At 51.2% G+C, this 17,072-nt stretch overlaps 2 protein-coding genes across 2 annotated transcripts; both read right to left on the bottom strand.

The window, feature by feature from the left end:
* Positions 1 to 6,529: 6,529 nt before the first annotated feature.
* CGCS363_v013015 (uncharacterized protein) lies at positions 6,530 to 6,991 on the bottom strand (the record flags this gene model as incomplete). Its single annotated transcript, XM_036644864.1, has 1 exon — positions 6,530 to 6,991. The coding sequence occupies one exon, from the start codon at positions 6,989 to 6,991 to the stop codon at positions 6,530 to 6,532; it is 462 nt and encodes a 153-aa protein (XP_036489499.1).
* A 6,623-nt stretch (positions 6,992 to 13,614) lies between these two features.
* On the bottom strand, positions 13,615 to 15,561 carry CGCS363_v013016 (putative RING finger protein; the record flags this gene model as incomplete). The annotated part of the gene is made up of 1 exon (XM_036644865.1): positions 13,615 to 15,561. One exon carries the CDS (start codon positions 15,559 to 15,561, stop codon positions 13,615 to 13,617), a length of 1,947 nt encoding a protein of 648 aa, XP_036489501.1.
* Positions 15,562 to 17,072: the final 1,511 nt, after the last annotated feature.

Genomic DNA, 17,072 nt, shown 5'->3' on the forward strand with positions numbered 1-17,072 from the left:
GCTAAACATTCCGAAACCGAGAATCGAACTCGGGGCTATGCCTAACCTCTCACTGAGATGAGAGGGCATCATGTTGGCCACTACACCATATCGGATTCATGGAAGGTTGGGCGAAAAAGATGAATACGTAGCTCTGCGGATGGGGTTTGCTGCTGTGCGCGTGCGCTCGGGCGTCGGCCCCTGAGGTTGGGGATTTAGTGCGTGGGACCACTGAGGACCGCGGACTTTGCGTTCTCCAGGTATATAAAGGCTGGGTTTCTTGGTCGCTAGGCTTTTGAGGAACCGCAAATGCGTTGGGAATGCTTATTTATCGTTTGCTGTGAGGGCTTGTTGCTTTCGCATCGTTTGTTCTTATTGGGAGGGCAAAGGAGATGGAGCGTGTGAGATGCATGCCTGTTTACTGTACCTTGTTCGTGGTTCAAACATGATGCTGATTCGTTAGGAGACGAAGACGCCGGGGGCTGGTGGGCTGCGTTTGGGTAAGTTTCGGTGTGCTATATAATGTCAATGCTAGTTGGATCTTGGTAATAGAGAAGGGTTTCTTTTTTCCTTGTCGTCGTTGAAAGACCATGACACCCTGAGCAGAAGCGATTTTGGATTATTTCCGTCTTCTTTTGTGCTGCGCTCGTTTTTATATCGTGTTGAGGACTGGCGGCTGTGGTTGAGGATGTGTACTGCGATAAGGGTGTGTTGGCTGTATAAATGCGTGCTGTTACTCCCAGGCTTCTTTCGAGAGAACCACGGAACAGGCAATGCGGGACAGTTAGAGGGCGGTTTACTTCTACAGTCTAGTGCGAGAGGGATTATAGAGATGATTTACTGCCAAGCTGAGCGTGTGGGTGACTGACTATCGCGAGGATCTTGCTTCATGAATACGGGGCAGGATACATGAGGGGTGACGAACAAGAGGATTGTCAGAGCACGGAATTTTGATTACAAGTCATGTGCACATTGTTTTGGAGTATGATAGTTGAGATACCGTCTGCGATGATGTGCGGTTCCTGAAATTAAGGACATCGACAATGAGAGTAATTGTCTGGCTCGAGAGGCATCCATCAGCATGTTGGCCCGCCAATTTATGTACTTGGGAATTGCTGATCGAGAACTTGTCGAAAGGGGCGCTCGCATGATCTGCTCGTCTATAAATTAGAAGTGTTTTTTGCAGTTTGGAATAGCCGCTCTTCAACCAATCCACGGGAGAAACTGATCGCGTACAGATTGTGAACACCCTGAAACCCCTTTTCAAATACATCGTCACACGACAAGAGAGTTGAGTTGTATGTGTTCCAGTCTTTGAGAGTGGGCACTTTCTGGGCTCTGGGGTCGGGTGTGTACTTGCGGCGAATGATCTAGAGATGAGGTGAGAGACCGAGCTATTGCGGAATGAGTTGGCTTTTGCAGACAAGGTCTGGTGAGAGGCCGGGTGTGTCTTCGTTGATTCTTTCAAAGCACTACCTGGGAGAGGTATTCTGCCGATTGCTCTCCGTCTGAGTTGGCCAGTTAGAGACAGAGATAATGTGGAAATGTATAGGACTAAAGGATGAGAAGATGGCGTTCGACTTGCGTGAGAAGGGATCTTGGAGGCCAGATTTGTGTGACAGAAGTGGTCGTCAGTCTCACAGTGTGGTTCCGGTGGCCTGATTCGTTGCCTGGCTGAGGACGAAGGAGAGCGGGTGCTTGCTGCAAAGCATAAGGTAGGCTTCGAGAAGTGCGGATACTCGAGCACTGGCAGGCCTTGCTATAAGAGAAAACTGTGCGCTCCGCTACACTCATCACGCCAACAGCCGAAAGATCATGTTGCATTGATTCAAGAGTTCGTCGCAATAGGCCTGCGATGAGGTCGTATATGTCTGATCCTGGGATAGCCTGTTTTCCACAAGTGAACGGACATTAGACGGTGCTGGTTTTGACTTCTGGCCGTTGATATGGGTATGCTTGTGCGAGATTTGAGAGAATACTCGGGTGATGACAGAGAAGTGGTGCTGGGGCGGTATGGGTTATGAGGAGGAGTCCTAATTATCCGGAAGACCCTTAGTATCATTATGCGTTAGCTTAGTGGGCAGTAAGAATCAACCAAACAATTCTTTTTGGCCTCATTATGACGTCGGCGCCGACCTCCTCGGTTTTTGTTTGTTTTTTGATGTGTCTCCCAGGGCTCGAGAGAGGATTCATGTAGCAGCCTGGTGTTGGGCTCTTGACGTGGGGTTTCAGAAGTGATTTAAAGAGATGATTTCTACACAGAACTACTGACTCTCCAAGAAAATATGAGCGCCTTCGCGCATGGTTTGAATGTCATGAAAGATAACGGGCTTGGAATGCTTGGAGTAGATGTCCTTCGTCGTCACCCAGAACTCAAGAAGAGAAGTTCGTTGGAGTTATGGTCACGAATATCCCATCAGGAACGAGGATTGGAGAGGACGCAGAACAGAAGACTAGATGGGCATGTGGAATTTGCAGTTTCCTCTGGCTGAATATGACTTCTGGAGTCACTCGCAGCATTTGTGTTGCCGTCTGGGTTACGGGTCCGAACTTGCGGCTGTGTCAGTGAATGGAATCCTTCGCAGACTACATTGTTGATAGAATGGAGAGAAAGAGCGCCGTACCGATTTGATATCCATGTTTCCGAGAGGAGCAGTGAGGTTCAAGAATTGGGTATAAGAGGTATTGACAAACCGAAGGCCCGAGCGTGAAACCACCACGCAAATCTGGCAATCGATACAAATATTGGTTCTCCTTCTCTTCAACTTTGATTCGTTGAGATTAGCGTACGCATCGAGTTGTGTCACAGCCCAGGTAACGGTTGGGGAGGAGTCTGATTCCGGCCAATTATGAATAAGAGGGAGAATACTCAGACTATGGCGATTAATAGGGATAGTGATCGTGCAACAAGCATAGGAGATCAAGGTGGTGTTAGTAGCGAACTCTTATTGATCTTACTAGGGCTGAGGTTTTGCATATCGAAAACCTTTGACGAGTATCATTCGGCCTTGCGGAGGCCAATCAGCTTATGCCATGGCATGAGGTACTTATGTTCAACAAGATTCAAGGCACATCCACTTCGAAGTCGGACCTTAATCCCGCCTAGCAGAGTATTTCAATAGAACATCGCTCATTACTAAGCGTCTTGGAAAGAGGACAAATGGGTGGGAAAGGAAATTGACGTCGTCAAAAACAAAAACACGACGATGGTAGGTCTGTTAAGAGAGGTGAATGTCTCTTGTAAGTCTCGGACTCCAGATGGTGATTTCTCTTCTTCCTAATTGTGAAGTATTGGAACAGGCATATCAGGGAAACACGGACGATGTCCGCTAGAGAATTTCGATAGGAAGAAGTCCTGGCGTGGCAGCATATAAGATGAAGTAGTGCGTCGGCTTGTTGCCTCAAACGAGAAATAAAGAAATTGTTGATTTCAGCCCGCCGCATCATGTCCAGTGCGTTTCATTTGCCGCCACCGTGATGCCTTTTAACTCACGACTCAAGGAGGCTAGGATCGAAGCAGGGATTAGATGGGACATGCCACGCTCGCTGGCCCCCAGGAGTTGTGTGAGAGATGAGTTGAATGAAGATGATTTGAGATCTTTGAAGCAATAGTCAAGAATGATATGCTTGTCCCGTCAGGCCAAGGTATATCAAGGTCGCTCGACGCGTCCCAGCGCCTGTTGGAACGGGCAAGCTGCGGGCTTGGAAAACCACCTGGCGGTATTTGACGAGAGACCGAGTACATTTACAGTGATGGACAATATCAGAAACGAGAACCCTGCAATTGAGGTTGTCCTCGCGTGTTTAACCCCGCGATCGATGGGACAGATCGGATCGCTTAGCTGATGTATGCTTGACACGAAGGATATCCCGTTTGGTCCGCAAACCAGGCCGGCCTTGAGAGTTGCAGTGGCTCGTTTGTGTATAGACTAGAATACCTGTGAGACGATTGAAACGAAGGGCTCTGGCGGGAACCGGAATGGCTGATGGGTTGCTGCGGGAACTTTTCCCAAGGGGACATGTGGTCGCATGAGTAACTGACGTGCCGAGGCCGAGGCCGCTCTCCGCCTCCTATCGGAACTGTGGTGACAAACCCTGATTTTGCCCCTGATTATTTGTGTCTGCGCATGTCCCAAGTCACTTTAATACGTCAAGAGATCCATAGCAGATTTGTGTCTCCATATTGACTGAGTCCAGCGTTAAAAGTGACGCAGGAAACACGTGATTGCTATATATGTACAAGCAGCGACACAACCTGTAGTTCTGCAGGCAAATATAGCTCTTAGTCACTTCTTTGGATGTTTCTGAAGATCGTCGTAAGGGATTGACTACGCCTCTTCGATGATGAAGAGGTTCTAGTGCATGGATGACTTCTCCATTACATTGGGAGGTAAAAGTTTCTGGTGTATGTGGATGCGAAAACACGAGGGACATCGATGATGGAAGCTTGGAGACGGAAGAGGGAGTTTGTTGTAGACCCTCGGCTTAAAATAGGCTCAGTCTCAAACAGTACTCGAGTGATGGTGTTTGGCTTTCGAATCCTCCGAAAACACTTCTCAGATCATTGGCCGTTTGTCGACGGCATTTCATCTAGAGAGCTAGGGTATTTGTATTCGGAAGATGGAGTCAGATGTCGGTTCATGGAAGAGTTGCATCCCATGCAAACAAAGACAGTCAAAAGCTACCGAAGCCGCATCGACATTTGGCTTGAAATCACAAGAGACGGCTATAAATCTCAATGTTCGGCTAGTCTCTCTTGCTTTTTCCAGCGCGACACAATGTTGCCCATGTCTTGGTAAAGACAGGCCACCTTGAATGAAATTGCGTCTTCGCCAGGCTCAAGCAGCGCGCCCAATGCTACCTCTGCGACACAGCGGATCCTTCTTCAGTTTACTGCTCTTTAGGATTATTCCAGAATACACCAACGAGTGTAGACAACAGGGAAGAGACAGATAATTTGAGATGTTCGACAGACGGACTATCACAAACGAATCCCCTGGACTTTGTTGGTTCATCTTTCTGGCCAGGTTAACTCGTTCGCACCAGAGAGCCGTTGGGGTAACGGATTGAAGGTGAGCGGCACCGATGGTATACACAACGATGACGTTTCCCCGCGAATCGAAGAATTCTGTCTCTCATCTTAATCCTCTACTGATGCCTGAATACGTGTACGATGAAAGACGGAAACCGAAACAAGAAGCCTGTAACGGATGCTCTCTCCGCGCTTCCATACCATGATCGACGAGGCTCATCGGCTTGCTTGTCTGGTATGCTTGAAGAAGGGTATCCCGTGGCATCAACCCCGGTTGCAAATATTCCACAACAACTCCAATAACGTCGGTTGTAGAAGGTGAACGAGGCTATCGGGTCTCTGGTTTATAGCCGTTGTTCCTCAACCACAAGCAGGAATCAGAGATGTCTAGAGATACAACTGCGATCTCAGCTTATATCACATTATCAGGCAAAGCCCTTTTTCGGCAAGATCTCGCTATTTCAAATGATGTTCAAGCTCGTTGGAATATGTGGTTTTGGAGTTTAAGTACCAACGTTATAGGTGGACATGTTAATGTCTCTTCTTTGCCTGTTTGTTGAGCAAAATACATCTGAAGTCAGCATCGAAATGGACCAGCAGGTTACAGGGTCTCTGGACCTCATCTTCAATCGCAGTTAGCAACGAAATCCAGCGTTGCCGGGGCGTTGTGCGTGAGGCGTCGACTATTTAGCTTTTCTCAAATCATCAGATTCGATGCATGCCAGCAAACCACCAATAAGCTCCTTCTATCTCGCACACATAAAGAGGAATTGGAGAGCCGAACTGCACTAAAAAGCTGATAAGCTTGTACAAAACAACTACTGAGGCCATGAAAACTGAATCTCTATCTTTTAGTGTCGGTGCTAGTCACCAGAACTGGAGTATTCCGGATGTGACTGCGTCGTAGATGGAAACCAGAGGTTTGCAGCCTGGAACGTCAACGTTGTATCGTGACACTCTCGTGGCAAGAACACAGCCCACAACGTTGCTTCGTCCCGACCTTCGAGGGATGCTCATTTGCCTGGCTATCAAACTCGACTGGAATCAAGTTCTTATACTGACCTACCGCTCAGCCACGGCAGCCTGTGTCCAGTAACTGCAAGCCACCCTTTGCATATTGTTCATCCGTGCTGCCAAGCATCTCTTCAGGTTCTCGAAACGTCCGGTTGAGAGCCTCCGGTCAGTCAAGGCAACTTCGCTGACGGAGCTTTGTTGCTTGATGGTTCGGTGGCACTTCTTTGGAGCTTATAAGTCGCCTGAACCTCAAGAAGTCTGACGACTTTCGTTGTTCCGTCATCACAAACTTCGTCATCATTCTTACAGTCATCATAGCACTCAGAACTATTAAACTTCACTCACAAACTCATCATGATCGTGGGTATGTAAATGTGTTTCTAGCATTTGGGAAAACTCCTATAGCGCCAGATCTCATGTTCTTTTATCATTTCCAATGCCTGTCGACAATCCAAATGTGTCAACAATGGAGACATCGTTGTTCAGCATCGTCCTTTACTGAAATCAAGTCCCGCTTAACGTATGTATCGCTTCAAGTAACATTAAAGCACCAATCATGCAGTGCCAACCTATGTCTATGTCAGCCCACGCAACCTGATAATAATCTCTCGAACAGTGGAAGTAGTAACTTACGCTAGTGTCTTTGCTTGGATCCAGCAAGAGAGTCGTGTCGCAAGTGCCACCAGCGTCCAACCAGAAGCACGTCCAGTCTTTGGCGTCTTTCTCGCCGACGCACATGACCTTGCGGTCCTGGGTCTGGTTCGAGAGTTCCAGCTTGCCTGGTTTCGTGGCGTCGCTGTTCGGGGTGTATCGAAGAAAGCCCGTGTTGAAGTCGGCCTGCTGAACGCCGCCGGTCCGCTCGCTGAAAAGGAAGACGTTGCCGCTCTTGAAGGGTGCCGAGGCACATGTCACCGCCTCGGCGGCGACAGCAAAGGCGGATACGATGATGGCGTGAGTAATCTGCATTTTGAGATGTAGGTATAGATGAAGATGTGGTTGAGGAAGTGGTCCTAATCGGGATGCAAGGCAGCGACGACGTAAACTTTATCAAGAATCAACTTGTCGAGTTCTCGGTTTTTTATTTCCCAAATCGCTTGGAGCAATCCGTACTATACGAAAATAAGTTTGAGGCATAGTATATCGGGGAGTTAACGGAAAGTATGCTATATCATATCATGGCTAGTCAAGCACGTCGCTTGGCTGTCGCGGCCACCACCAGACTTATTTCGGTCGTGGCTGAGAGGGGCAGCAATAAATCTGAGAACGTCCCGTCGTTCATGTTACAGGGACAAACGGTTCATCTGATCACTGTAAGGCGTTGCTTTGTAGGGCAGAACAGGGGCTAACGGCAACGAGCCAGTCCCGTCGCTTTCGCCTTGTGTCAAAGTAACTGGCCTGACTCCTCGGGAGACAACCCCACGTCTCGCTCCCCAGTCTTACTTAGCCTTCGAAAAGTCAACAAAGTTTAAATCAATGATGCCGGCGGTCAGGAAAGATGTCCTCCTTGTTCCCGCCCGCGAAGTACACGGCGCGGATTACTCCGATGGGTCTGCCGGGTCGATCGATATCGGCGGAAGCGACGGGGTAACTAAGAGTCTCAAAGAGTGGTATTGTATTGACTGAAAACCAATGATGTTACTTTGCAAAATATGGAAGGCCTGGAGTTCGGAACCTTTTGCCGCTGTCTTGTCTTCCAGCCTTGTGTATGAGAAGCATTTGTTCAACTGTAAGCCGTGGATGCTGAGGGAGGTGCTGCCTTCAGCCTTGGTCTGAGAAGTTTCATTTCAAGAACAAATGCAACTGGTCTACCTGAATTTACATCTCTGTTATTTAACAGGTATTGATTTAGTGCTGAATCAAAGCTCAGGGAAGACAGTTGGAGGAAGCTTGCGGCCCATCATGAGGCGCCTGAAGCTCTCTTGAAACGACCGTACAGAACAGGAGGCTTCAGCTGATGCCGTGGAAAACCTGTTCTGTCGCCGAGCAAGATCTATCGTTGCTCTTGGCTGCCATCTTTATGACTGATGGATTCGATATGGGAGCCTTTAATACTGAACGGCAAGATTGGAAAAGTGCATCGGATTCTTCGGGGTTCTATAATTGCTGCTCCCTTCCAGCTGTCAAACCAGGTCAGAAGCAGAATTCCTCCCACGCAAGCTCTTTACTGTTGCGAAGCGCAATCATCTCTTCTCTCCCCTATCTCGAGTCCCTACTGCCTAGGTATTCGTTTCTCAGCATCAGCTAGAGCCCGAGGAAGCATGGATTAGTCTACCACTTAGAAGAGCTTTTCATCGTCCTGTTCGAAGTTGGGGACAGTAGGCCCGCAGTACTCACAGCTTTACTTCACATCCATTATTCAGACAGATCGATTGTTGAAGGCCCCACAAGTCACCAATTCCCAGGCTTTATAAATTTCTGGAGAACTCAGTCATTACAGCGGGTGTTGACGCAATCACTAAGGCAACATGCTCGGTGATGAAATCGGTATTTAACTGGTGCCGGGGCCAGATGAAGTGATCTACCAATTCATCTCTTTTTCAGCTTCCTTTCACAGTATAAGGAAATAGCTTACCTAGTAGCTCGTACCACGAAACCGTCCACGCTCACAAACCAAGAAGGCACCATCCATTCCGTTCTAGAGGCTTGTCTCTATTCTCGCCCGATTACGCCAAAGGAATACCAGTAAACCCCCAAATCCGAAGAAAGCGAGCCGACTTCCACACCCTCGTTTATGCAGCATACCCGTGGAGAACTGCCTTGGGCGGCACATTCAGAATCAGCCGTGATATCAACAGCAACACTATGAGGATGCATCCGCTGTCCTCATCAAAGACTACTTGGCTCAGAGAATATACACTCACCCACAAAAACGTCTCAGAAGGCCGTCATGTTGCTCACCAAAACGACAGTGATTGATCGAAAATCAATAAAAAGGTGTCATCATTGCTCGGTCTCGTTGCAGCGACAATATATCTGTCTTGAACTGCTTCTTTGCAAAGGCAAACAAGCCTGCAAGTCATGACCATGGTCAACTCAACGGAACCAAACCCAGAAGCGCTATCTTCTATTACAGTTCTCTTGCCACCTTTCATCTTGACTGGTTATGTTGCTGTATACTCGACTAGCCTCGGAGCCAGACGGCCAAGAGCCCAAGTCTCATTATCGTTCACACCAGGCTGTCTTAACACCCTCGGAAAGATCTTGGGATAGTTGACGTAGGTCCTGATTGCAAATCTTTCGAAAAGCAACAGTACCAGACTTCAATAATTTGGTTCTCATAGATTACTCACATCGGCACCTAGTAGCATTTGTCAACCCAACCAGCTCCACATCATCGATCCGAACGTGGGGTTCAACATCCCCTGCGGCTGAAAGCCATATAAAACGGGACAGAATCGCACTGAAGCAACCAACAACCAAATCTTCTTTGGGGTTGACATATGTTGCGTCCTGAAGGAACGGCAAAGTTGACAGGCTAACGAGCCACCTTCTCATTCCGCCGCATAACATCCTCCTCCGTCTTGTCATTACCCCTAACCCGAAAGCACCCCCCTCGATCCTCTTACCCTCCATCTCTTCTCGCGCTGGTGTATCTTCTAGTATAATCCCATTCCAACGACGACTGAAAGATAAATACCAACGTCTTTCCCAACGTCTGTCAAAGTTTGGCACTTGGGCATCGCACCTCTGTGTCACGCATGCCAGCTCCTCGACTCTCGCTTCATCTAACATGGCTACCGGCCCGATTTATTTGCGGAACAGTGACACATGCCACACAACACGAGATATACATACCGCCTCCAGTGATCACATCACACAGGAACGCGCTCCATACGTTTGCGTGGAGGGTCGTAGACGTCTTCCGTCAGTGGCCACTATATAAACAAGACCGCCAGCAGGAGCACTTCATGCTTCCACAAACCAATATGCAGCAACCCAGATCTCCGTTGGATTTGAACCCACGAGGCCTCAGAAGCAGCAGAATGCGAAGGGCGCCTGATAACATCTCGCTGGCAGCAAACGCACCGCGCGTCCAACCGCCAGGCTTTCTCCCGTGTCCAGTCTCGCCTGCTCATACACGGCCACATACCCATCCACTACCAGAGGAGATTGCTGCCTCAACCCATGTGTGTCGCACATGAGATTGAAAATCGCCAGGCTTTGTATCATCGCGGGACTACTGGTTGAGGTTTACATTAAAGCAGTACCAAACCATAACGACCTAACATCGTCTGCAGAGCGACCATTTCTGGAAGGCGCGGGACCCTGCAATTTATACCCCCCTCGAACCCATCTCTAGTCAGTCGGTATTGGTAAGCACGCACAGTCGGCCGCATCTGAGGACCATCTATCCCCATAGGATGGCTGTCTGTAGGATGTGGTCTGCTGAACCGGTATAAAACAACACTGAGAGTCCCTGAGAAGCTGTGAGCGGAGCAGACAATCGAACCACAGGTAGAGCTCGATAGTATCGAGTTACAGTCAGGGCTTTAGAAGGAAAGCAGAGCAACATCCACGAGCCTCTAGGCATGCCTGGCCTCACTCGAGTACCTAAGCCTACGCCTCCGCTGCCTGGGGGGTATGTTGCAGGCATACCTCCGAAACAGAAATGAAGAGATGACCATGAATGGCCGCTCTTGTATCCGTTGGACAGAATATGAGTTCTTGTTCGAAACGCACCTCTGCTAAGCAAGCAAGCTTCGTAGCAAGAGAGTGCGACTCCAAACGATTCATGCCAACGTCAAAGAGGAGCCATTTGTAGAGCACCAGCGGCCTTCGCCCGATGTGGAACTTTATATTCCCTCTCTGATCTTACGCGTACCAGAGGGCTTCGTCATCCGTATGCGACAAGTCAACAGCCTCTCGTAGTGCTTATAAAACAGGACCATCAGCGCCCATTGCCGTTGACAAACCAATGGGACGTTTGTAAGCTGTTTTCTCTTGCTCGGACTCGGCTTCCCAAACCCGTAAAGACTCAGAAACAGACGCATCACACACACATGCCCAGACGCCTCTGAACATGGCGCGCGAGTTTACAAGCGGCGTTGTCTAGATATACGTGCCACATACTCCCATTCCGACGCAGACAGCGGATGACCGAACATTGCTAACCATACGCGTGACCCCTGAAACTAAACATCTTCATTGCCGTACTGCAAAGGGACGAGCAGTTCCAAGGTCAGTTTACCCGCCATCTGATGCTATTTGCAACGCTGGACGCACTTCGAATTGCTGTCGAGGTTTCCATCTCTGTCCCATCACCCGGTATATAAACTCCCACACCTAGGCTAGCCGCACCCTTACATCGTCAACATGCCACATAGTAACATACGTGGCTACCAGTACCCCTTTACTTTACCCACAACTCCAAATTGTCATCTGTATAAACAAGTTTCCCGTGGTCAGAGACAACTCGAGAAAGATACCTACACAAGTGTCATCCGCACACCTCCAAGCGCCTCTAAACATAACCTTCAAGCTAACATGCGTCCCCGGGCTGGTGATTATTCAGATATACACCCGATACCCCCCGAGGGACCGAGACAACAGGAGCCCGGTGTCCAAGTACGAACTCGCCACCCACGAAACTGATCATTCCCCGGGCCATGACACGCAAATGGCCACAATTAGAACCATGGCAGATACCGAGCATTTCTATCGCGATGCTCGGAAATCATTGCTGTCCAGTCTTAAAATTCATTCCTTTGACATGTTATATACCCCCAACCCGCCCGTCTTCCCAGGTCAACCGCACCCTTCGCAACAGCGCCGACCAAGTCACTCCCAGGAGAAGCAACCGACCTGTGAGCTCAGGAGCAAGGTATAAATACAGCCTTCAGTAGTCTCTCTGTCATACCCAGCAATGAAACAGCTGAATCCACACAGTCGTAGTTCAATTATAATCCAATACTCTTTCCATCTCCAACCGGTAGAAGCAAGACATCTCCCACCCCATTTCCCTCGGTACGTCCTAACTTCGTTCCTGCGGCGTATTCAACCCCACATACCCTCCCTAAGCCGCCGGACGGTGACCACTCAGACTAGCACAGTTAAGCCCACTTCAGGCCCCTTTCCATCGTACATATGATGCCAATCTTTCTGTTCATGGATCAGGCTACCAACGATGACACAGAATACTACAGACGCTTTCCGCCATTCATTTCTTGTCCTAACCAACATCTTTAAAACCAGCAGCAGAACTTATATACCCAGCTGCCCCAGCCTAACCTAACCGCCTCGTCCCTCAAGAACCTCGAAATTCAACTCATAAGACCCCGATAGCATACCAACACCAAAACACAACTCAACCCGCCCGTTGTCTCGGATCAGGGTATAAATACAGACTCTACTACAAATTTACTCCCACTAACAACAATGAAAATCTTGGCCATCGCTTTGGTTCAAATTGTGATCCAGAGATCTCAACATCACCGACCATGACAACCCACCACACAACTTCGCCCCCCCTTGAATCGTCGTCTAACTCGTTCTAGCCGCGTATACAACCCACATACTCTCCCCCGAATGCCGGACGACAACCAACAACCCCACGCAGAGAACTCCCCAGTGATAATCCAGTTTCATGGCACGTACGATGCCAAGCTTGTCGCTCATTATGATGGACCAGGCCGTGACACCAAGTACTGCTGGCACCAAGACGATCAGAGAGATACATTCTTGCCCCGACCAAGATCTTTAACACTAGGAGAGTTTATATATCTCCCAAGTCTGCCCACTCCATCCACCTCCATCGCAAGAACCTAGGAGCCCCAAACCACAACGCTCCACCCGTCCTAGGCTGACTTCGTCCCTCACAACTGCTTCGGCCCAGCTGCTCACAAGACTCACGGAACATGGTATAAATACAGACTCAAGTAGTCCCTCTGACCCACCCAAGCACAATCGTGACAGCAAGGTTTTCCATCTTCATTCAGAAGTCGCCTTCACAGCCGATATTGCACAAAGACAGCCAGTGCACTCAACCACTCATCTCGCCCAAACGCCTCTCCCACCTTCGTCCCGGTCGTCTATTCGAACCGCATACCCTGCCCCGGAAGACGGACGCCAACCACCATCCCAAAGTGCGACTAATATCTCGCATCAGCTCCAAAGCAGGAACGGCACCAGCTTTCCATCCGTGCTGATGAACCACGATGCAAGGACATAATCGCTCGGAGGATTTCGCAATCAACATCCAGGACTTGTCATTGGCCCGGTTCACATCTTGAACCCATCAGAGGACTTTATATACTCCCAGCTGCGCGTCTACCTGGCATCTGAGCCCATCGCTACACAAGAACGGCCATTGCAGGGCGTCACTACGTCTCCCGCGAGACGATGACCGCAAATTTAACAAATTTATTCAAGGCATCAGTACCTAGATGCCCATCCCCTGCCAGATTCTGTATATGATAAAAACAGCGCCCACCCTAGAAGCAATGGTTGATCATCTTGCGCTGATTTCGTTGTAAACTCTTGTGAGCTGTATGAAGCATACTTGTAACACCACGTCAAACTGCCTCCCCGCGCCTACTCTACTGACTCTACCTCGCTAATCTTGAGCCAGACCGTCTGCCGTAACGCCACCTTCAGCCGCCCCTTCTTCCGCCGGTGCTCATCAGCGTGATCTTTTGCTTCTTCTTCTTGCCCTTGCCACCGCCTCCACCACCACTAGCAGCCGCAGCTGCACTGCTGCTAGCGGTGGAAGCGCTGGGCTCGTTGACGCCCATCGCCTCCATCTGGAACGACAAGTCCGCTGCGCTGAAGACGTCTTCGTCCTTCAACCAGCCATCGTCCACGGCGCGTTGCGGAGCGAGTTCCGGCGACCCGTGGACTACGTGAGTTCCCCACACCGTCCTCTGCGTAGATGGACTCGTAGAAATGGAAGCGAGGTGCTCGAACCCGGGTCGCGGGTCCGGTGGCGTGGCGCCAGCGTGGCTGGACAGCGGCTGGAACTCCTCGAGGTTCAACGCGGGGACGTGGTCCTCTTCGATCGGGCCGTAGTCGCGCCTCATCGCAGCCGTGCTCTTGAATTGCGCGGCCTCGATCCTTTCAGACTGAAGCCTCTCGCGCTCCTCCTGCACAGCCTTGTCTCGGTTGCGCTTCCTCCGCCGCCCAATCTCGTCCGCGAACTTTTCAAGCACATCTGCCGACACGATGTCCGTCCAGTCACATTCCAGAAAACTGATGCGGCATCCGTATGGCAAGTGGCCCAGGTACTTGGCCCGCTTGCGCTGCACCTCATCCACGACGTGGCCCGTGGAGATGTGCTCGACGCGCGGGAGAAGCGTTGATGGGAAAGCCGAGAAGTCGCCATACTTTGTCTTGAGAATCCGAATGTCGAGCGCCGAGAGGTAGAGATGTGGTTGTGACGAATAAAAGTAGAAATCTGGCTGCACCGACTTTTGTGTCCCCGCCGTCATCGAATCATTCTTGCCGAGGTCTTTGACCTTGTCTTTTGACGCATTGATAGCCCGGATCGCCTTCTGCGTCCACTCGTCGTCTTCGTGATATAGCAGCTGGTCCTCCGTTCCTTGCTTCTCCAACGCCTCAATCTCCTCGTCGTACTGCTCCACCATATAATCGCCGGTGCCCTTCATCATTCTCGCATAGTCTAGCACGTTCGCGGCAAAGTGCCACGGAATGTCATCCGCCACGTTCAGCGCGTCAGAGCCGTTTTCCCACGGCAGCGCGAGCGTCGACTTGGCGGTGCGCGCCATCAGCCGCAGCACCACGTCGTCGCCGACCCGCGGTAGAGGGCTCTCCTGTCCCGCGTAGAAGCGCACCGGTCGCGTCTCATGGAGGTAGACGCTGTCCTCGCACAGCGGGCACTTTTTCCACTTCAAGCCCTTTGAAGGCTTGGAGTCCTCGTCGGTCGTGGTGTTCATGAATCGGATCAGACAGGACAGACAGAAGATGTGCCCGCACTTTGCCATTCTCGGCGCGACCGGCTCGGACAGGCAGATCGGACAGCTCGCAGCCTGCGACTCGGACGACGCCAAGATCTGCAAGACATTGTTCCAATCGATGTGTACGTCGGCGTCGGCGGCCTGGCTGGAGTAGCTCGCCTCGGGCGAGACGACGAAGCGGTAGTTTGCGTGGACGTATCTCGCCTTGTCGTTGGCGTGGTGTCCGGAGCCGGGGCCCCAAGTCGGATTGCGCCTGTAGCTCCTAGCATACGAGTGATGCTCCGCAAAGGGTCGTGTCGGCATGCTGTAGTTGAGCAGGTGGGTGATGGAGGTCTGTCCCCGACGGCTCGAGGGGTTTCGGACCGCCCTCATCTCGGCGAAGGCGTCATCGTCATCCGGGTTCGGGTGCCCCCTGTACTCGCCACCGAGTCCCGGCCGGCGCTGCATCTTGTGCTGTTTCCTGGCACCCTGGCTCTTTCGAGGGGCGCCTTGGGTATGGGAGGGGCTGGCTTGAGCCGGACGGCGGTTGGATTCGAAGCTCGTGGTGACGGGGCCTGGCTGGATCGCAGGCGAGTGGGAAGTCGACGCTGAAAGGGACTTGCCCAAGTTGGACGGTGTCGAGCTCATATTCGGCTGTTCGAAGATCGGGGTGGGTGTCGTGAAGGTCCTCCCTCCCGTGGAAGCGGCAGCCGTCTCAGTTGCCCCCCAGCTTGGTGTCGTGATGCAATGCGGCGCGAGGGAAGGAGTAAGGAGAGTGGAGGAGGCGACGCGGGGCGACGGCCTAGTGTGTTGACTCGAGCGTGAGGTATGCTATCCGCCTGAGCTGGGGTCCAAGGCCCTCTCCTGACGATTCGATTGTAGATGAATGAGATGCAGATTGTAGAACCAGACGGGGTCCAAGGTGGACGGACCCCATGAGTGATAGGTGGGGATCAGGTAATCGGATGTCGAGAGGATGCAGCGAGCAGAGCAGTACGTAGAGTCATTAGCGGGGCAAATCGAAGTTGCCGTGACGAGGAAGCTCGGGATCCGGGGATACGTACTCTGCCGTCATGCCATCACGTGATCAGCGACTGCCGACAGCTTCATGGGCCAACGCGATGTTTCGTCGAATGAAGTCAAAGAAAGGCGACATGCATCCAAATGAGCCAATTGCAAAGAGACGGAGAGAATGCATGCGCGGTCCACTCCATTGACGTGGGGTCGTCACCTGTGGTGCGCTTGGCCTTCACAACGTCATGGCATTCACGACGACATCTTGATTGAACGGATCATATGCAGATTAGGCTCGAACGAGGTATTATGGTACAAGATAGTCCGATGCAGATGAGCCGTGAAGTAACAACGAAAGCAGCAAAATCAAGGGAGGCGGCAGCCCACAACATCCTCGATTAATTATAGAGGCTCCTCCGCCATGCCTGTACTTCCAACATCCTCAGCACCCAGCTGCCATGCTACATTCTACCTCTCGAGCTCTTGCACATGCAAAGTGGACCGGGGGAATCATAGAAACGACAAATAACCCAAATACGCAGCACCCGACAAGACAAACCATATGAAACGAGGCGAAACACGCAGCCGCCCATCCACCCGTAAGCCAACGGCGGACGTCATTATCATTAAGCCGCTTATTTGCTGTGCACCTTGCTCTTGAGCTTGCCGATGAAGGCGCTCAGACGGTTCTTCTTCTTCTTCTCGGTAGCCGCGGGGCTGTCGGTGGCCTTGTTGGTCGTGCTTGGTGATGTGGACTCGGGAACGGAGGAAGCGGCCTTGGCAGGGGTAGCGGGAGCTTCGGGCTCCTTGGTGGTGGCACCGTTGGTGCCGTTGACAGCGTGAGTGCCGTTGGCCTCCTTGGGCTCGTCCTTGGTGACGGCCTCCTTGACCTCCTCCTTGGCAAGCTTGGCCTCCTCCTTGACGGCCTCAGTCTTGGACTTGTCGCCCTCCTTGACCTCCTCCTTGGTCTCCTTGACCTCGTCCTTGACAGCCTCGGTCTTGGTCTTCTCAGCCTCCTCGCCGACGGCGGGGACGGTCTTGACCTCCTTCAGGAGCTCGGCCTCAACCTCCTTCTTCTCGACGACGGCCTCGGTGTTGGCAGCAGCCTCGGGGCTCTTCCCAGACTCGGTGATGGCCTCCTTGAC

The sequence above is a fragment of the Colletotrichum siamense genome, assembly GCF_013390195.1.
Source record: "Colletotrichum siamense strain Cg363 chromosome Unknown KSG_Cg363_contig09, whole genome shotgun sequence".
Lineage (NCBI taxonomy): Eukaryota > Fungi > Ascomycota > Sordariomycetes > Glomerellales > Glomerellaceae > Colletotrichum > Colletotrichum siamense.